Consider the following 22,282-nt stretch of genomic DNA (forward strand, 5'->3'; position numbering starts at 1 on the left):
GCGTCATTGAAACAATTACTGCAGCTGATGTCGGGTGTCTTGATTTCCTCTTGTAGATGCGTGAACTGGAGGGTGAAGTAGAGATCGAGCAGAAAAGAGCCTCGGAGGCCATCAAGGGAATCCGTAAATACGAGAGGAGAGTCAAGGAGCTCACTTACCAGACAGAAGAGGACAAGAAGACCGGTTTGAGACTTCAGGACCTGGTGGACAAGCTGCAACTCAAAGTCAAGGCATACAAGCGGCACAATGAGGAAGCTGTAAGACCTTCGCATCAAATAAGAACGTTTTTTGATCATGTTTATACCTGAGCTTATTGTATTTTTGTTCCTACAGGATGATCAGGCCAACACTTATCTTGCTAAGCTAAGGAAGGTTCAGCATGAGCTGGAGGAGGTGCAGGAGCGAGCAGACATCGCTGAGTCCCAGGTCAACAAGATGAGAACCAAGAGCCGAGACTTTGCAAAGGTAACTATCAACATGAGTTACTTAATTATTTTTCAGTTTGAACATGATGTTAATTGGGATTGGCTCAAGTTGCCCCATGATTCTCAAAGGTTAAGAGATATTAATTATTGTTGGATGGACAAATTAATGTCTCAGGGCACATGTGTCAGCTTTCACATAGATGGGATTGATAGTATATATCAGTGGTTGCAGAGGTTATAGTTTGTGAATGAGACTAACGCTGAATCTATGAGGACTGATTGAAACAATGGCCTAACGGGATCAAGCTTTTAATTTTAAAATATCTATCTACAATTGACTAGATCTGATATTTGGTTCTGAACCCAATTGCACAAACTCATAAATATTTGTCCCCATTACATGTCTTTATGTTTTAAAAAAAGTGGAGAAAGAATACACTCCAAAATTTAACATTTTCTTCCCTGACCTGTCTCGATTCCTCCAACCAAGTTTAGTGATAATCCGTCCATAGGTTTTAGGGTTAGGGTTAGGGTGAGGGGTTTGACATCTAATGGTCACAATAGATTGTTACAAATATATTTTTTCCTTTCCTTTCCTTCCTCTATCTCCTGCTCAGGCTGGTGAATCTGAGTAGACCCGGCATTGATGGCACGTCTTCAAGTTGCAAGTGATATGTAGAGAGGCTCAGTAAAGTTAACAAGCCTCATTGTTTTGCAGTGAAATTGTAGCAGAATAAAGTTGTGTGAAGCAGATGTTTTGTCACAACACAATAACACAAATGAGTGGAAACTTTCGTCATGGCCCTTGCTGTATTAACAGACTACTCTAAGCTTTGTAGTGCTAATAAGCTTTGTGATTTGTCTAAATCCCCCTCAGTGTGTCCAGTTAGCCTCAGATTTGAGCAACTGTTTGCTGAGATCAGGGCAGATTCCAGCGGTACGCCCTCTGACATTTGTAACATGCGTTAAAATAGCCCTCCTCTCTACTGTAAGTCATACACACGAGCTGTGGATTAACCGTGATAACTTCAGTTTAATCAGAATAACAACATGGACCAATGATCATTTATTTAGCCCCGTCACTCCTCCCTTGGATCTGTTTGTTTTGCACATCGGACGGAGGGATTCTGTGCTTCTTTGTTATGTTGCTCTGTTATTTCTTCGCCACGGACATTAAACCCTCATTGTAATAGGAATCTCAAGTGTCTGAGACCTAGATTAGAAGTTAAAGACTGACATGGAAATAAATACTCATCAGCATGTCCTCCATCCTCCCAGCTATGCAGAGTTTTGATTGGCAACATGATAATGTTCAAGTTGAGTTTCCCTAATAAAATGTCACTAAATGTGGCATGTGTCACATCATCTCTATGCCTGTGTCCTTTCAGTGTCTCCTAATCCAGTGGCTCTTACCAGTAAGACATAAAAGACTCAATGTTAGTTTAATCCAAGAGATTTGTCTCAGTGCCATGTAGATTGCTACAGTCTCTACAGCTAGAGGGCTCCCTCGAACAAGACATGACGTGGGAAGAAGTAAGCCTCAGTATTAAGTCACCAGCATTCTGTACTGGGGATGCCACAGCTCCGGAGAAGCAGTTCTTGTTCAGGTTGTTTCACAGTATTCTATAGACAAGACATGATAAGTGAGAGACGCATTAATGGACAAGGAGGCCCAGGTCAAAGATCGCAGTGGGCCCCTTTGAATTCCCAAGTTCTTTCAACTCTGCACTTGTGTGTAGAAGTTATTTATTAGTAATTCAATTGCGCTGACATTATTAAATCATCATTTTTATCCACCCTGGGGCTGTGAAACAAGTGTCTTAATGGTCTGTATTTATATAACGCATCACTAGTCTTGAGTTGACCACTCTATACCATACAATTCTGTTTTATATGCACAAATTCATACAGTTCATCTATGTGCAACACTGTCTCTATCATAACTCAAACGGGATGACTGGGATCAAACTTAACCTTCTGGTTGGTGGACGACCCACTCTTCCCCCTGAGCCACAGACGCCCTACAAGCTGTTAAAAGCTGTGTATTTATTCATCAGGCAAATGTGAAATAGTGTCGTTGTCCACTTGAGGAGGTTAACATTAATTTTCTACTCTAATATTATTTATGTTTTCGTTTCCACCAATTGTTGAGAATAGCATCTGTATTTTCAGCCACAAAATGTGATATTTTTTACCATCAGCTGTAACTAAGAACTTTGATGTGGTGACAATTCTCTGCCACTACACTTTTAAATTAAATTTGCAGCTTCAAATAATTAATATAACTCGTAAAAAATATTCACTTCAAAAACGTCCTAAAACCAATTACAAGAATAACATAGCATTACATATGTTTTATGTTATTGAAGTTATTTGTCAATACACCAGCTGAGGTGATTCGGTCCTCTGTTATCATCTTTTACCTCTTTTCTTCTTCTTTCATCTAAAGAAAAATATATTTGAAAAATGACAGTGTATGAGTCTCAATAAAATATATAAATAAAAAATCATACAAATATGTATAACTAATCAATCATTAGTTGAAGAGCAATAATGAAAAGCTTTTCTGACTGGAGGACAGATGTATTACATTACAAATTGTTTAATTTCACTATTAAAGCATCTATAGTCACATAGGACTCACACGTACATGTTGTGTTAACACTTGAATATTCCTGATGATGATGCTACACACAATATAACCATAGGCTTCCATTCTATGCCTTGTTAGCTGTCAATGCAATAATAAAAAGAAAGGTGTGAAATAATTTCCACAACCACATGAACATATACCAGATTCACAAGTATTGATTGGCTTGACTATTTCTTTAGGAGAAATTTGATTAGTTTGTGTCTAGGCCGCCACTTATAAATATCCAAACAGCGAAAGGAAAGCAAAGCAGAGAAACAACAATCCAATTTGGCATCATGTGACATCACCACATTCCATTGAAGCCTCCAATGTGAGTGCTGCGTTACCATGTGGCCCTTCTCAATACAAAGCTGATGGAGAGTCTCTCCTCACACAGCTCGCAGCTCTGTCGTCTTGGACAGATGATGCTTTCATTGCAGTTCATGAGGTGTGGGGCTTCGGAGCGTTGAACACATCCTTTGGCTCTGGCCATGTTCTGAGCCGGGAGACAGGAGACAAGCTTTAGTGAAGGATGTGGTCACAGGGAAACAAGTAGCTGCTGTGTCAGCCAGCAGGTTGTCACTCTCAGTACTGGCAGCTTTAGTCCTGTTTCAGAGGTTGAATTTACGCTACAGTCTGTGATGGGTCGGAAAAATGTCTCCTTACCGAATAGTTATCTTTCAGGTTTTACTTTTAATTTATATACGGGTGTTTTTTTATCAGAAATTTAGGGATTAGAAAAAAAAGTTTGTACTTTTTACTGATAGTATTTCTGCTATGTCAGGAGATGTGTAATAGCTCTTTATACTTGCCTTTGTAAATCCAGAATATTATGTTAGAAAGCACTCTTTTGGGTTTGCCGGGCTGTGCAAAAACTATTGTTATTTGTTTTACCTTACCTACAGGAAAAGTGCTGCATAGCATCATGGGCCAACATCCATTTATAGTACAACTGTGTTTTGGATTTGACTGCAACGCTGTTTACCCCTGAAAAGCCAAAAGTGTTTTGTAGACTCAAACACTTCACCCAGACCCCCATCGGAATTGTAGTGAGTAGAGAATGAATGTATTTTAATTTTTCTGTGAACTATCCCTTTAAGCCCTATGACAAAAATTGTGATTTAGGAATATTGGCTATACAAATATAATTGATCGTTCATACATACATGATACACACATAACTTACAGAAAGACAGACAGACAGACAGACAGACAGACAGACAGACAGACAGAAAGACAGACAGACAGACAGACAGACAGAGAGAAAGACAGACATACATGTACATGCCATGGAGAGAAAAGAAGAAAAAATTAGTTTGTGAGTTTGCGAGGCTGTGTGCTTTTATTTTGAAGGCCCGTCCTCTGGCTTCCTCTCCTCCCCGTGTTGCACTCTGTGTGTGTGTGTGTGTTGCAGTGTGTGTGATGAGTCCTCACTGAGGCTGAGGAGCAGAGCACAGCGCTGAGAGAAGAGGAGGAGAACCTGTTCACCAACTTCACTCCAACTTTCAGTCCGCTCCTCCACCAGCTACACACACACGCTCTGTCAGAGAGAGGAGGCTTTTGTTTTGTCCTGTTCCCTCCTCGCTTCACGCCGGCCATGTCTGGATCGTACTGTAAAAGTTTGTACCCGTTCACCGGGGAGCAGCACCAGCAGGGACTGAGCTTCGAGGCCGGGGACGTTATCAAGGTGGTGCAGGCGGTGCCCGGAGGATGGTGGGAGGGAGAGAAGGATGGAGCCAGAGGCTGGTTCCCCTCCAGTTATGTCCAAGTGCTGGAGGTAAGACTCAATTTCCTTTACATCATCATGTCGACTTAATACCAAACTTAATTGGATCTTAATTGGATGAATATTCTCTTAAGGGGTTTTTGACTAGGCTGTTTCTTTTGAAAAACAACTTGTATCACTTGTTTTGTTGTCACACACACACACACACAAACACAGTCATGTCTCCAATACTTCAGTGGAAATCACGTTGACTTGCATTGAGTTCCTGAAGACAAGCCCTAATCCGAGTTACTACTTACTTAAACCTAACTGTAACCTAAACCTGACTTTAACCTCATCTTGAAACATGTCTTCACCTTAAAATTGTATTGATTTACATTTTGGGGACTTGCCCTTTGCCCCCATCCAAAAGAAAAGTCTCCATTAAAAAGAGAAGTCCCTATAAAGTGACGTGATACCTAGACCACACACACACTGACACAGCGGAAGTTAAAGACAGTACTAAGTGATGCACTAATAAATAGTTTTCCCTTGCTGGGTTTATCAGATTAACTCTAACCTTCCCAGCAGCCCGAGCGACCGCACACTTCCTCATTCCACACACATTCCTCTGAAATACTCAGGTCTCTCCTCAGTGCGCGTGAATGCACAGGGCCTGCTGCTCTCTCTCTCTCTCCCTCTCCCTCTCTCTCTCCCTCTCTCTTTCCCCCATTGTCAATCCTCCCGTCTCCACCCAGCACCCAGCAGCAGCCCCCCCCCCCCCCTCTCTTTACCCTCAAGAGAATTTAGATTTAGAAACACGGCTCCTGCTGTATCTCAGAAAACATGTCTCTCATGAAGAAATTCTTTTGTTTGAGTTCAGCGTGAATGACTGTGGGTTTGAGATACTGGAGAAGATTTGAGTTTGCGGTGGAGTCGGGGACACCACCCAGCATTCTGACAGTTAGTCATAATCAGCCTGTATCCAAAAAGGGGAGGACACCAAGCCAGCATTCCCAGCGATGGCACCAGGGCTGCTGCCATTTTTATCACTTCTCCGCTCTGAGTGTGAGAAGATACAGAAACATGATTTGTGACTGAGTGACACCAGCAATTTGTGCCCCGGTTCTGGATGGACATGGAGACACAAACCTGTAGCACCATATGGTTGAAGAGCAGTGTCCCTTATCTTCTCTCAGGCCAGGGCAGGAATGGAGTTGGTGGGTGAGGCAGCAGGATAACCCGTTTTCATCAGGCACTCACCGTGCTGAAGTGTGGATGAGCGAGATGCCTCAGCCTCTGAAGTGAAGTGAACCGCCCTGTAGGCAGCAGCGAAGTATCCCTGTAATTGATTAGACCTGTTGTAGTCGTCTGCAACAGCTCACGGATCTGCGATGTGTGATGTCATTCACACGGTGAAGTGAATGGGAAAGGTTAACCAGGGTGGGATTGAGAATTTAGTGAAGTGTAGACCTGAGTGCCGAAGGGTTAAACCCTGAGCATTTGTCAGTGTCAAACGTGAGGATTCGTTAGGCTTGTAAACCACTGGGTTGTGGGTCTGTTTACTACAGGCCCACATTAGTGCTGTGCAGTGGTCTTGGTTTGTGGGCGAATGATAGAAATCAGCTGATATCAACCTTTCACAAAGATATCAGCATCCGCGTTTACATCTGTTGATGCCTTCCTATCTGAAAACTATAATTTTTTCAGAAAAAGCTATGCAGGAAAAAATTGCATTTATGTTTACATTTTATTTTAGAATTATGTTAATTTTCTTAATTAAAGGTCTAGTTTAGATTTTTAAGTTTAAATAATACACGGGGAGCATGAGCCAATCCCAGCTGATAGAGATTCGGGTCCCAAGCAAATCAGAGAGCCAGCATATGGAGACAATCAACCAATCACTCTCGCATTCACACTTACTGTGAATTTAGAGTCTCCCCATCAACCCAACCCCCAATCTAAATGTCTTAGTTTGGACTGTGGGAGGAAGCCAGACTAAACCCACCCACCCCAAAGTGTTATATCTTAGGAATCATTTAAAAAAAATATACTGGTCAATATATGTATTTTTCTGAAATTGTTGACCCTAAACATTTGTTGGGCTCTTGTTAATATATGACCAAGAAAAAAGTAAAATGTCTCTATGAATCTAAAGGCTTATCAAGGCGATTGTGAGGCAAACTGTAGTAATGCAGCGTTACCCAGTGAGCTTGGCAAAGCTTTTGATTGGTCAACGATGCGTTGCGTTGCCTCTGGTGTTGTCACAATACTTCTATGCTTTAATATCTTGATACCTGCACTGAAACAACCATATCTCCAATATCTATATTAGACTAGAAAAATCCAGTGTTGGTTTGGCTATAATCTCCATGACAACTGCGTGAACTCCATCACACACTGAACTCACTCTGATCCCTCAGCTGGATGCACAGAATTTTTTTTCTTCAATAAGCACTGATGCAAAGACAGATAACAGCCTAAGCCCTAAAGATAGACCAAAACAAGCAACAGCAGCAGCACGCTAATCGGATCTTGGCTCCGTTTTTTTATCAAACATTGAGTTTCTGTGGTCGGCAGCTTACACCGAATGCTTGAATGTGGTGTTGTGGGTTCTGATTCTCAGGACACACCTTTTCCTGTCACTCGCTCCTGCTCTCTGGACCTAAAAATAACCAGTGGAAAAGAGCAGAATGACAGTAGAAATGAAGGCAGGTGGATGGGAGACTATGAGTCCTCACAGCTTTGAACCGTCTGCTTCACCTGTTCCACGCAAGTTAAAGTTTCACCTCATGTGCATTTAAAGTGGTGTGAGGAAGTCAATGTTTGATTTTGTTATAAATTAAATTATGCCAAAACTGAATAAATAAATTATACTGCCTTCTACGACTGTCTCTGCATTTTCTTCTTGTTTATCATATATGCTGATATAGATGCAGACATCAGAACCGATATGGATTACCTTTGTTGGTTGAAATGTTTGCCTGTTTGGCTTCAGTTTCGCTTTCAGTATTACAGCAGTTAATCAGGCGTGATTCACCTCCAGGCTAAACACATAATGAAACTGCAGGTTCTCGTCAAGTTGCTCGGATGGGTTGTAGGATGACCGAGTGACACAAAGAGCTGGTTCTCCACTTCCTCATTCTGGTTATTTGCTCCAGACTCTTTCGGGCATTAAGGAAATCCCCCTCGCCCATGCGGGATGTTGCTCAACATCTCTGTTGCCACAGTATATATGTTTGCTAATGATCATAAATTCCGGCCTCTGTGTGGTAATCACCTTGACAAGGATTTGTGTAAATGGCCCAGCTGACAATGGAGCTTTCGTCTGGCTGTGTTGTCATCCTCAGCTCTGGGGCTTTGTTCTACAAACAAACCCATTCTTCCCAGCATAATGGATCATTCAGAAACCTGTTGCCGCCTGGTGCTTCACCCTCCAGTACAGCTGATTCTCACAGATCAACACTTGATGCTGCCTCAAAGTTTGACTGTCTTCTAATAACGGCATAATTCAATCATCCTACCTAAAAATGATCATCTGAATTCATAAGAAACCTTTTCAGGCTGGATACTCTTAAAGGATTAACTGCTGTAGTCTAACATGGTCCAGCAGCCAATGTAAGAACACTTTAGAAAGATGTGGTATTACTGTAAAGCTGATGTTACTGAGTCACTTCTCCAACACCTCTTCTTTACTTGTGCTTATCTTATACTGTGTTGTATTATACACCATAATAATTGTGACTACATAGCTTGTAGTGGTAAAAGACAATTGCAGTTATATTTGAGTTAAGCTACTTTAAAGGTGTTGGAAGGGATCTGGACATAGATTTGCATACTGACCGATTATTGGAGGCATTTCTTATGCTGGTATCGGAGCATCTCAAATTTCATATGTCGCCGTCTACAACATTTACAAAAAAAGGATTAGTCTTTGGCTCGATTCCGTTATCCAACAGCTTATAATGTGTAACTGATAAATGTATTCATTTTGCCATCTTGATCTTGTAAAGAAAGTGAACAAGACTATGAGTAAAAAGTTGGAAAAAGTAAGAAGATAATATAAAAAGAAGACAGTTATTAGTGATTGCCCTGACATCCGAACAAGGTAGCCTGAGAAAAATCGCCACCTCCTTAGTGTCTCGTTCAAGGTGCTGATTTGAGAGAGAACACTGTGATCCCTTCTCTCTGTGGATATCAGATATAGAATGAGGTCCAATGAGTGTGACGCTGCCATTTGACAGCTTATCTAATTGACTCAAGCAGAACATGGTATTCCTGTATGAGTAAACCAACACGTCCCGAACGCCTTGAGTCATAAAGGATAGAGAGTGATATTAGTGGTTGGCTCATTAGTGCTCAGCGTTCAACTCATGAGGAGAAAACAAAAAGCAAAGAGAGACGTACTGGTTGCCATGGCTTTCTGCCTGACGACTCCATGATGTCACCCAGAGCAGCTGAATGGAAGTGATTGTCCAAAGCAGACTGGAATAAATGAGAAATGTTTGGTGTCTTTTATCTGCAAATCAATCGGGCTGATTCACTCTTTAAATCAACCTGCTTGAAAATAATTTGTCCACCACCCGTGGTATCTGGAGCTGTCCCTGTTTCCAGACAGACGTTTACCAGCTGGGAAAGTCTTCGTGACCAAGTCTGGATCTGTGTTATTGCTCTGTTGCTCCATCATTCCATGGAGTAATGTCTTATTACCAGGTCCCGTCTATTTACTGTAAGTGAGTCAGAAACACTGCGGTTTTTACCCACGTATTTTTCACCTTATCAGCTGGTATTTCTGAAAGAAGGATTCCTCAGATGTAAGTGGAATGTCATTGGACAAAGTAACAAGTCTTTCTGCCGTTCTACAGTTTATGTTTTTAGTAATGAAACAGATAAAAACTTGATACTAAATCTTGAATGCATTTTTGCTGTGTCATTGAATAACATTTATGTGATAAGGCTGATGTTTGTGTGAAATGATGGTACTTTTCAGAGTCTCTGTAGCTGGAGTTGTAATTATTTTCGGAATTTTGCGCTGTATGACTAAACGATGCATGAATACTGTCTTTGCTGATAAAGATAAATGCTTCTCTGGAAGATGGCATTGCATTTGTTAATATAATTGCTGGTGGGGGATCTAAAAAGTTTGGAGTTAAAAAATAAAACATAGATAAACCAAAACATGGGATACAGATTTAATTTACTTAGATCCTCTTAATTAGTCAGAATTCTGTGATGCTGAATTATAAATTTCAAGAACTAAAGCTACCTGACACACAGTCCAAATTAAAACGTAATTCCCATCTTTGTTGTCAGGTCGTCAATGGCCCCTTTATTTCAAAGTGAAGCAAACAACAGTTAACACATTTTTTTGGGGGAGGTTGCTCAGCAATACACTTACAGGTCATAACAACAATCACAGCATGGTTGTTACTACTAATTCGTACATTAATGAATCAGCCTAAACATGTAGGCCACGCCAACATGTCTGTTGTTGAAAATCATTGTTTCCAATAAAGTGAAAAGTGGTGGAATTTTTAATACAGTGATCTAATTTAGTCACCACCATGGTCTAAATTCGAGGTCATATCACCCAATCCTACAGATGTTAATAACATACATGTGTAGAAATATCCACACAGGCAGTTAATAGGTAGGCCCTGCAGCTGGACCTGTCAGGGGGCATCTAGAGGGTCATGCCCCACTTATTCCTCCAAATGGATTATATCAGTGCAAGTTGCCATGTACTGCACAGTCAATTGTGACTTTTTTTTCTTCCACTTGAAGAGGCCAGTCACTGTAGAGATGAGGTAATGTTGCTTTTCTCAAATATTAATATTGGTCTCACATTATTATTACAGCACCATGTATTGTTTCTCCTCCGTGTGAATCACGGTGTGCCAGGGGAACTACTGTAAGCAATTTGCAAAGAGCCGTAAATTATGGAGAACCACTTTGTCTCCCTAATGCTTCTCCTGGTGAAGTGTCAGCTGTGTTTATTATGAAACTGTAGAGCGGAGAGCGAGTGGCATGGGGTGTTTTTTGGGGGGTGGTGGTTTTAGATGGAGATTCAGCCTGGCATAACCGCTGTAGTGGTATGTGGGGGTCACACCACTGCTGTAGATGCTCCAGCACACGGCCAGGTGCTTCCCCTCCACACGCTGGAAAACCAACACCGCCCCTCCTCTCATGACGTGATTCTATAATACACAAATTTTTGGTCGTGGAACGAATTCAGTATGGAACTGTGAAATATCAGCTGAGGAAGTGAGGAACCCACTGTGACTTCTTTGAAAACACCTGGTTAACCACAATCTTTTTTTTGTTTTGACACTGAAGAATAGATTTAAGGTATTCACACATTAGCGCTGTCACAGAGGGACCATGTTTTTTAAATGGAAAACAAAAATGCTTGTAAACTAGAGGTATTCTGTGGTAGTAGGTCAGTTTAATGAGTTTTGAACTGACTATGAATAATACAGCAACAGAAATTTGTGTCCAAAGTTAGGTTTAGTTGGCCGAGGTAACTATTTTAAGACCAAATCTCTTTTGTCTTATAGTCACCGCCACTGTGGCTATTTTGAGTTATAGCCCGAAAAGCCATGTCATTTCAAGAGTAATTACAGTTATTTTCCTAGTTTTCCTCTGACTAGCAAATGGAATTCGGCCAGATTCTTGTAAATTACCCTGTAGTGTTGTGTAGGAATCAGTGGGAAAATCTAAAACTGACCTATCAGTGTGTTACGCAAAAGAAAAATATACCCAGTCCACACATTTTTATTAACTCTGCCAGGCTGAACTTAGCTGATGTCTTTGAGTTACAGCACTCTGTAAATTAAATTCTATATGAGCTAATTATCATGCCTGCTAATTTGGGAGAACGCCCAAGTGGAACGCCCACAGTGGGTGGTGTAGTAGGAAATCCAGTATGTGTCTCTCATCTTTAATGTTAGTTTTAAGGGCATGTCAAGTAATCATGTGGTTAACTCTAGTGTATCACAGAAAGAAGGTTGTTGGTTCAAATGCTAGTTCGCCTGGGGCCTTTCGGTTTGGAATTTCATGTTCTCCTTGTGTCTGCGTGGGTTTTTCTCTGGGTACGCCTGGTTCCTCCCACAGTCCAGAGCCATGCAACTCTGGTCAACTGGAGATCATGTTGTAGGTGTGAATGTGAGCGGGAATGGTTGTTTGTCTTTGTGTGTTAGCACTGCGATATACTGGCAGTCTGTCCAGGGTGTACCGTGCCGTTTGCTCAATGTCAACTGGGATTGGCTCTAGCCCCCCTTAACCCTCACCGGATAAGCACTACAGATTGGATGAATGGATGGATGGGTACTCAACCCACTATATGTCATCCAAGGTGTCAAGGTGCATACTATAACATGACTTTGACATAGGATGGGAAGTTGAGTGAATGATTCCATCACTGCCGTTTCTTGCTGGTGATTTGGTTAAAATGGTAGCTATATTATAAATAATTATAAATATATTTCTGTGGACAGAGCTCTTACTTCAGATGTTAATTCAGGCAATAAGCTAAACACTTGAATTTTGACCATCTACAAATTTACAGGGTCTTCGTGAATACCTTTTTTGCTCAGTGCTTTATTTTGAGAAAAGTTGTTCATCAATCCATCCGCTTCTCTCCAGCTTCATGGTGGTAGCAGGATAAGCAAAAAGTGGCCTAGACACCCTCCTCCCTAACCACATCCTCCAGCTTCTCCAGGGGGATCCTCGTGCATTCCCAGGCCAGATGGGTCATATATTCCCTCCTGAGTGTTCTGGGTCTATCCCAGGATCTCCAACCAGTTGGAGCAGTGTGAAAGAACCTACACTAACAGTCATCTGTGATTCGCCCTGATTGGATACTAAACTAAGACTGACTCATTTAAATAGCACAAAACAGGGGTATCATTTTACAGTGACAGTGAAATATGATCCAGGAAGTAGAATCTAAGGTGTGGGTTAATGGTTTACCGGAGACCAAGTAACCAGAATGGCAGCTATTTGTTTTCTTTTTTTGACGATCCTGAGGTAAACCGTAAAATGGCATTGATGTTACAAAGTTTTTTTTTATGTATGCTCACATATATTTGAATGTGTCTTGCTGGATGACATAGCAGTGGAGCAAAAGGTGAGACTGGTTTAACCCTTTTGCCAGTTGACCATGGGTTGTTTTGTATGAAACACCGACTTTGGCCCCCCCACAGACCATCTCAATTCAAATTGGACTACATGTTTTAACGCATGGCTAAAGTACATCTGAATGCCGCCTAAGGAAAACTGCAGACAACCTCGGAGCAAACCCATTGGGTTGCTTGTACCTTTTTGTGGTTACTGGCGAAACTCATTGGATTATGTAGAAGCCTGCCAATGCTGCACTAATCCACCAGTTGATTTCCCATTTCATCTTACCCTAATTTGTGAACAAGATGCTGAGAGGTTGTTATGCCTATCACTTGGGGAAGCTACCTGCTCCAAACCTGGAAGTTGACTACCACAATATCCTGGCGCAGTACAAGGCCTGAGACTTGGAGGTGTTTTCGGCGATGTTAGGAACAGACCAGTTTCTGCAAAGTGTTGTTCGACCAAATCCACAGCAAAAAGGGCTACATGTTCTGAAACGCATGTAAAAGGTTAGAATAAAAAGTGGGTCCTGCAATCTATGATGGCAAGAAGCAAAGAAATTGCGACATTGCTGCGCACTCTATTGTGCAAAGTCTATTGTGGTGTTAACATGCATTTGCATACACATAACAGAAGTAGCTTGAGAGTTTGAGAAGTTCAAACCCTGCTTTCTTTCTCACCTCCGCAATACAGTACATTTGGTTGTTGGTTTCAGACCATCACAAAAAGTTGCTGCTCCCAATAAGCAGTGTTGTAAGATCCCGTTCAGACCTGGTATTAACATCTCTCCTGAGTGATCCCATTGTCAGTGGACAGCTCTAAGTAAAGGTGTCAACACACTCAAATGCATCCTAAGTGCATTTTGCGATCCAATCCCTGAGACCACATTTGGAGCTTTGTGAATGCAAGTCTGTCCTTGGCCACATTGAAGGACCACAGTTGACGTCCTCTGAGCTGCTTCAGTTTCACAATGAATTAAAAGGACTTTTACTCTTCTCAAAGCCCTTCACTGACCACAGCGTAATGATTGTTATTATTTTTCAAATGAGTAAAGTCCTTGACTTCGGGAGTCTGCAAACTTCCTGATCCGAAGGGAACAACCCGCCATTATCTGGTGGACCACTGTGGCTTCAAACTTGAAGCTGCTGACTCTCATTTCAGCTCCATCACACTCAGCTGTAACTGTTCCAGGAGTTCACATGTTGATGAAGCATCTGCAAAAGCTGTTTGCTCACGTGAGAGTATTTTATCCATTAATCTGCAACGATCCAAAAGCCAAATATGATATAGATTAAAGCATGTGACTCGTAACTGACGACAGGCTTGATTCTTGGAGAAGAATGGGTGCCGCATGGGATGTTCGAAGGGGGAAATGTAGATCAGGTGGTGCAAACCCAGATCATGTCTACCAGTTGATATTTCACAACAACGTATACACAGCCTCCACCACTGGCATGCATATTCAAGAATCAAGCTGCATCTGTTTAAACTCGGCTGAAATGTTTTTGGGGAAGGACAGTTTGCGGTAAGCTCAACCCTGAAGCGACTAACGGGGATACAACTGCGACTTCTGTTGTTGCAAAATTGTTCTGGCTGAGAGAAGCCGTCAGTCATTATTGCTTTAACCTGTAACGGCTGTTAACTGCTCACAGCGAGGTATTAGGTGCTGTGTAAAACTAAGTGAGTTTAGTGCTTGAGTGGAAAGCTGAACAGTGGATTGACATGCTGCCATATCTGATCTCTGGGTATATAAGCAGGCCTGTGAAGATAAGATCTGCACACTGGAGATTGCGCCCCGTCATATGCGGTGCACAGTGTGTGTCACAGTGGTCGTGTCTCAGTCACGCCATGTGTATGGCTGGAGTGGGAGATTAGAGGCGAAACAAGACTTGAGTAATTCGCATAAACTGGAGGGGGGGGGGGGGGGGGGGGGGGCAGGATGTAACAAAACAGGCATTGTTGGCTGTGCGGACCACTCCAGCTTGCACATGCACACACAAACACGCATGCAGCCACTGCTTAAGCATTTAGCAGACCATAAAGACAGTTTGTGTGAGCATATGTGCATGTGTTACATGCTTAAACACGCATGTGCATCCCTCCTCCTCCTCCTCCTCCCTGCCTGAGTGTCTGAAGTGTCTCTCCATCTGGGAATGTGGCTTCGCTTCAGGCTCCCACATCTGCCCAAACCAAAACAATGTCTCCCAAATAAAGATACGGTCCGCAGCCCCCGTCGCTCTCTATCCCTCTCCCTGTCTCCCTCCGTCTCCCTCCAAGGACTGCTCCGTTCTATCTCTCCTCCCCTGTTCACTCTGGCTCAGTTGAGCCTCATCCTAACACATTCTGCTCTCTATAGATAGCAGCCAAGCGCACATGTGAGAATTTCTCCTCAGCTGTATTTCTCACATGAGGACTAAACTTAACCCAGAGGTTTGGGAACTCTCAGCCCAGTTTTCCGAACTCTTGGGCAACAGGTCAGGCATCACAATAACAGGGGTGATGAGACGTAGTTAGTTGTTCTAAGATGTGTGTGGGAGACTATTTGTGAGCATGCCTTTGTTTTGTACACTGGAGGAATTCCAACACCAATATTACGATTCCTAATAACATTCTATTTACTCGTGACAAACTTGAAACCCCCCCCTCCTAAAAAATTTTAAAACAAACCCCCTAATCAATAAAATACAGCTCTCCAACCAAAGATAATATTGATTTATCTGCTATAACTCAAACCATTATGACCAGAAAATGTGTTTCTCATTGAATATTGCACCTTCTTCTCTTCATTATGTATGAACCCAATTGGAATGTAAATATCTGATACTCATACCAGGGTTCCTACGTTCATGAAAAACGTAGAAAAGTCATGGAATTGTTAAATGTTTATTTCAAGGCCTGGAAAAGCGCTTGAAAAAAATACTCCTATTTTCATGTCGTTCATTTACGAGTTTTAAATAATTCATATGATTTTAAAAGAAATACGCTCATAATATAAGCAGACATACGCTCTTTTAATTCTCATTGTTAGCTTAAATACTAAATTTGGTCACTTTTTCATGTATACACCGAGATCTCACAAAATGTTTGTTCATTGAAATTTGGTTTAAAGTTATTGAAAAGTCATGGAAAAGTCATGGAAATCCATTGGTCAAAATGTGTATGAACCCTGACATACACCATCAAAGCTATTTTCTGAAATATATGAACCATCACATTGAAGATTCTCTCCATAACTTAGCTTGAAATCAGCCTAAGGCCTTATCACTGTATCAGTCATCACATTTATCAGTACATTGGTAGATGGTGATAATGTATAAAGTGTTAAGTTTGTGCATCACCACTTGCTCCTCAGTGTTGGTGATGACTGGGCAGCTGCGTCCCCCTTTGCCCAGACCCTAGCATCAGCAGTTGTTTGTGAACTTCCCATTAACCCAGGGTGTAACAGTGTGATCCCAGAAAGGGAAAGTGGGGGCATGTATGAGCGAACAATAGGAAACAGACACTTCCCCTGTCCGTCACACCTCTGTGGACAACACAACGAGGCAGCCAGCAGGGGTGGAACATCACGCTATACGCCCATCCACATCGCGCATCTGCTATTTCAGTAGAAACTCTCAGACAAGAGATGGCCTAGCACGTTCTCTGTCTGCATCTCATCATGAAAATGGTATTGTGCTTGTGGCTGTTTACAGCTCTGCTCCAGCATGTGTGCAGCTGGGATTTGTTTTGCAGTATGAATGTCATGAAATTGTGGAAAAAACACACAAGTATGGTATTCTTGTGTTGTTGTTTTTTCAGGAAGGACTAAATGGAGAGAAAACATGATTTGCTTTGCCCTTAGAACATCTTGTGGTTATCTTTGGGACCTCAGTTGTGTTTTTCATCTTTGGTTTTCTGACTAATGTTTCACTTCTGCTGTCGAAGATGGCCAGCCACTGACTTCTGTGTTCCAAATGACCCACTACAACTCTAGTCAAAAGTAATTTTATTTGCAATAATTGCAATAAGTGATATTAGGTTTGGTAGTATGTTCTGGGACCACTCTGCCCATGCATAAATGTAGATGAGGGCTGGAATAGATCAGCTGCTGTCAGCTGATGTAGCGGAATTGCTTTGTAGTCCCATTTTCAATAAAAACCTTGCCTTTATCAGCTAACAGGATGAGTATAACTGGAGGTCGTAGCCTGTTACCCTAACCTGGATTGTATAATATTATCTGACTGGTTCCCAAATAACCTGTCCTTCAAAAATACTCCCTTAACACACCCTATTGTTTTAACACAGAGCTTTCGTCTGTCTGACCACCACCCAAAACATCAAAGTTTAAAAGAGATTGTGGCTATGTTTATACAAATTTTAATATTAATGGTAAGCCTGTGAGGTGATGTGAACTCTGGTTACTTTTATGACAATAATTTGCTCTACAAACAAACCCAACCTCATCATTGCTGCTCTGAGTTGAACTGAAGCACTGGAAAAGAAGGATTCGAGTTTTTTGAAATATGGATTTCAATCCCTGAGATATTGACTTGTGTAAAACTATTTGAAAACATGTATTTTATAAAAGACGCCCCTCGTGTTCATGTTCAGAATACTCTGTGTCTTTGGATCTCTCTATATGGAAACCCGACAGCTGTTGGACAGACCTTGACCCCCGCAAACTTTACTCTTCCAAAATCCAGATGTTTCCATAGGACTCAGCAGAGGTCAGGTTCAGCTTACACACTCCTTTTCACACATAGCTATGGTATACCCCCCCCCCCCCCCCCCCCCCCCCCCCCCCCAACACACACACATTCACATATGCACACACCCTGTCACTCGTCAGGAGGTACTGAGTCACTCAGGCATGTGCGAGGACAGCTCAATGTTAGTCCTGGCCAATAATCCAGTCTGTTGAAACTCTGGACCACTGAGGCTGCATATTCATCCTCCTCCACACAGACAGTGAGTGGGTGACCAGTATTTCACAAGCCCTGTGATTTCAGACAGCAGCAGTTGCATCTGATGAGTCACCTTTTCTGTGTTGTGACGGTACGAACCTGCTGAAAGCTCAATGATGGCTTTGTTACTCGGGTTACTCAGATCTGCGCCAAAGACTCAACGACTCAGTATTTACTCGTTGCTCAATGTTGAACAAATGTCTGTTTCTCTGAAGTGGTTGGGAGAAGGAACCGGGTTATTCTCTGCTAGTGCATGGCTTGTTCTCAATCTGCCTGTTTGGAATGTTCTGCGTGTCCTGTGGTAATGTTCTGGAGCTACATCAGAATTATTCCTTGGCATTAGTGAGTCCCGCTCAAACTTTTCTGCAATATACTGTCACTTTTTTATTGTTTGGGTAATGGACGTTGTGTGCAGAGTCTATGGTGCAGAGTGTAGTTAGAAATCTTTCCGTTCATACTACCTGGTTTACCTGCATTGATTTTAAGAGATAATCTATTTCATAAAAAACGGCATTGGCTTTATTCCTGTTCACATGTGTGGCTTAGATGTAAGTGTTAACGTTTTACTAAACTGGTGTTATTTTTTCATACATAGCATGTCATCTTTTTCCGAGGTTTGTTTCGCAATCAACACAGTCTAATGACCCAAGTTCCACGATTCAAAATAATAACTCTTGAATTAGCATCAATATAAAGCATTGCAGCAACAAAACGGACATGGGCAGTTTACTTTGAAAATGAACTGCCAAACAGGAAGTGATCCTGCAAATGTCGCTGCTATAGTGGACCTGGTAGCACCTGGTCCCCTGGACCACTGGCATGTCTGAGTCTATTTGTTATGGTGAAATGAAAATAATCAAAATGATCTGGTGGAGAGTTTGACCTGCAGTTAGACCAAGTTGTTTATCTTATGACGTATTTGTAGACAAAGACTTGCTGATCTCTGTCCACAGACTGAATGCTGCTGTCCCGCCCCCACCGACTGCTTCAGAGCACTGGTCGCCTGTTTTTTATTAAATAATGATCGCATTGTGTGTCAAAATTCAACACTTCACTACACATGCCAAGCGTTACGCCGATTCGATGTATGGTTCCGCATTAATACAGGCAGATAGATATAATTGTGGAATTGGTTGGTAGATGTTCCAGCAAATAAGATTGCAATAAATCTCAGTATCCTATGTTTCTTTTAATAAAACACACTCATCAGTTATGTTTATGTATAAACTCATTTAATACAAAACTGAACCATTTATAATCTTTTCTTCCTTTCCTGACACTTATATTAAGTCACTTTATCAAAGTGAGCATCCCGCTACACTCTTACATATCCTGTTGTTAAGACCATTACTTTAAATATAGCACATTTTCACTAGAGGTTTTATGAAGCCCTGGATTTGAATTTCCTTGACAGTCATTTAAGTAGGAGCATAATCTTTTCTGTTGGTCTCAGTTGAGGCTTTTTAAATACAGGTGAAGGGTTCACAACAGAGTTTACTACACTGTTATTCTCCATCTGACCTACATGGGAATACAAGCCTTGTTATTTATTTAAAGGCATTTTCCCAGTGAATTTAACAAATTATTCTCAGTTTTCCAGGCAGGGAGCCAGTGTCACTGAAATAGAGACCATGAGGTATTTTGTTTTTCCATAATAAGATGCTGCCTGCGTTTGGGGGTGTGTGGGAACTGTCTATAATCTGGAAGAGAATGTTGGGATCTGTTTATCATTCCAGTAAAGAGCAGTGTAGTATTTTGTTACGTCTTTTTTAGCATCATAAACATTCGACTTGTTGCAATGTTTAGGTTAACTTTAATTAAAGAAAACCCTGTGACTTGGCCTCCACAGTACCTTTAAATTGTTTTATTTAGTTGCACAAAAACCTTTTGAAGTTTTTATCGCTAAAATTAACATTCATATATGTTTGTATTCCCCCTCCTATAAGCACTGTCAAACATTTTTTTCAAAGATGGTAAAGCTCAGAGACAGCCGTCAGAGAGAAAAGAGCTGGCCCAGACCATCACCCCTAACCCCTGTGACTCAAGCATTTCACTGCCAGCGACTGCTTAATGTTACTGTTGCATTTGATAATACAAATCTTGAATCTTAAATCTGAATCTTGAATAACATTCAGCTTTTAATTATATAAAGTAAAGTATCTATAAAGAGTTATTTTTTTTTTGTGGTTTTAAATAAAATGGTTTATGTAAAACTGTCCTGGATTTTCATGCCACTAATTATTACTTTAGCTTTGCATAAAGAATAGAAACAGGAGTGTAAATAGCCTAACTGCTGCCATGTGACTATTCTCCCCCCGCGAGCAAATGGATGCTCCCTTTAAGCATTAAAGCACAACTCCGCAGCTTATAATCTATGATGGTTTTGCTCACCATGTTTTTCACATGACAGTTGCAATAACTACTTCATATTGAATTAAAAGTTCCTCCTTCAGACCGGAGCAGTGACATGTTGAGATGATCTGTGGCGCTCACAGACAGTAACAGTGATTGTTGTGGTCTCTCTTCAGTCATCACGGCCTGGGATGAGTCCTCGTGTTCTCTGCCAGGGGCTTCTCTGGCATGCTGTGAATGTGGAGCCAAAGGCAGTCTGGGGTTTAGAAGGTTAACCATCTGGAATGGTGCATTATTTAATGTTGCATATGCCGAGACAAGCTGTCTAAGAGATTCATCACACTTCCCACCACCAAGGTGCTCCCATTCTCTCACTCATGTCTGATTTTGTTTTTTGGACTGTGTGACGGGGCTGTCAGATCTGTCACAAACTCTACAGGGGAGCAGAATTTTAACTCGGGCTCTTGTGGCTCAGTAAAAGGTTTGCTTAACTTTGAGGATGAGTTTCAAACATTGATGTGGACATTTCTGTTGAGAAAGAACCACAGGAGTTTAAGAAGAAATTATGGATTTTGTAGCGACTGAAATGAATCATGTCAACAACCTTAATCGTTTTCATGTCCCAAGATTTTTACTTATTAGTCGTGTCCTTCCAACCACAACAGCCCACTCCCATCTGTTTTTGCTTGCTTTGGAGACCCGTATCTGCTTAGCTCAGAGAAAAACAAGACTGTGGCATTGTTTCATCGATGATGATCATGCGACCAAACAACAGCATGTGTGCAGAAAGCTGCAGTAAAGTAAGCAGGAGATGCAGAGAAACCCACAACTGGTTACGGCAGGACCTGGACTTGGATGTAAATTGGATAAAAGCAAAACGATTCACGCACTTGGATGTTAATTACATTTGTTATGGAATATCATTGACTGATGTTGGAGGTCTTTGCTTCAATGTGATGGAGTACCTATAATCGCTGGGTAGTACTTTGTTGGATAAGTCATGCTCCTTTATCGATTTAACAGTTGCTAAGATTCTCTTCTTGAAAAGGTTACTTAATATAGAAATGTAAAATAAAGGGGAGTTAATACACCCCGAACTGGATTTTGGGGAAACTTCCTAAGCCGTATTCAGACATGAAGTCTGAAAAATGTCAAGCATTCACATGAGGGCGGAGCGACATGCAGGAGGCTGGACATGATTTGATTTCTTATTGCATGGTTTTGTTTATAGCACATCAACGAGCCCATCTGCTCACGTTGAATCCTACAGAGAATCTTCTGTATTTCAGCATTATGCAGAGTTTTAACTTGAAAGGAAAATGTCCAGATCAACTGACTGATATTTTTGTTCTCACAAATAGCCCCTTGATTTCAGGAAATTATCTGGAATTTAGTGCATATCTGAAAGCAGCTCTAGTGACTTCTTGGCTACCCCCCCCCCCCCACACACACACACATACACACACACACTCCCAGTTCTACCATATTACAGTGGACACAAATGTATAATAACCCATGTTGTTCGACTAAGGAACAACATATGTGTGGAGCAGCTGAAAGGCCCTTTGCCTGCACTAACTCATGTCCTGTAGCTCTAAGCTCTACTGTAACTGTATCTGTGGTTTGGCAGTGGTATTGACTTTTTTTTTTATTCTTTCATTTCTTTTCAGTACATAAACATGCAAGCCCGTGTCACTGATGTTATTGGCGATAGCTCCGATTTTCTTTCATGGCGTGTTGTTTATCCGTTGTTAACATCCGTGGCTACTTCTCATTGCTGTAGGAAATTACTGGAGTGTTTAAGCAAATCCGCTTTTCAAAGGCACACAAAGGACAAATATAACAGTGACCGCTGAGACCATCAAAGAGAAAACATTGCTGTAATGCTGTCGGAGACTGTGTAATTACATGCAGTCGTAAGTCACTGACAGGGATTCATACTCTCCAGCCTTGTGGGAGTAAAGAGCTCAGGGTTTCTTCCCATTGCTTCTTCCAGGGGAGCAGTTACATATAATGAGTTAATTCTCTTGGGTGTTGCAGCTTTTATCGCTGCGGGCAGTTTGTTCTTAAATCAATACTTAGTGCTCCTTGATAAGCACTAAAA

The 22,282-nt window shown here is 41.5% G+C and overlaps 2 protein-coding genes across 2 annotated transcripts in view; both read left to right on the forward strand.

Moving 5' to 3' along the window:
• The first annotated feature begins 56 nt into the window (after nt 1–56).
• LOC133931784 (myosin-7-like) lies at nt 57–1,060 on the forward strand. Its single transcript, XM_062378736.1, has 3 exons — nt 57–257; nt 334–465; nt 1,043–1,060. Exons 1-3 carry the CDS (start codon nt 57–59, stop codon nt 1,058–1,060), a joined length of 351 nt encoding a protein of 116 aa, XP_062234720.1.
• Nucleotides 1,061–4,486: 3,426 nt separating this feature from the next.
• Nucleotides 4,487–22,282, forward strand: part of gas7b (growth arrest-specific 7b) — a 54,308-nt gene continuing 36,512 nt past the window's right edge. The window contains exon 1 of the mRNA XM_062414139.1: nt 4,487–4,834. Within this exon, the coding sequence (XP_062270123.1) occupies nt 4,655–4,834 (180 nt within the window). The 5' untranslated portion in view covers nt 4,487–4,654. The remainder of the gene's footprint in view (nt 4,835–22,282) is intronic.

The sequence above is a fragment of the Platichthys flesus genome, chromosome 20 (genome assembly GCF_949316205.1).
Source record: "Platichthys flesus chromosome 20, fPlaFle2.1, whole genome shotgun sequence".
Lineage (NCBI taxonomy): Eukaryota > Metazoa > Chordata > Actinopteri > Pleuronectiformes > Pleuronectidae > Platichthys > Platichthys flesus.

What these genes read in the sequence shown, in the direction of transcription:
- LOC133931784 (XM_062378736.1), top strand. Translation starts at nt 57, where the DNA reads ATGCGTGAACTGGAGGGTGAAGTAGAGATCGAGCAGAAAAGAGCCTCG. An exon ending in AGCGGCACAATGAGGAAGCT is followed by an intron (nt 258 to 333) that starts GTAAGACCTTCG and finishes TTGTTCCTACAG; the next exon opens with GATGATCAGGCCAACACTTA.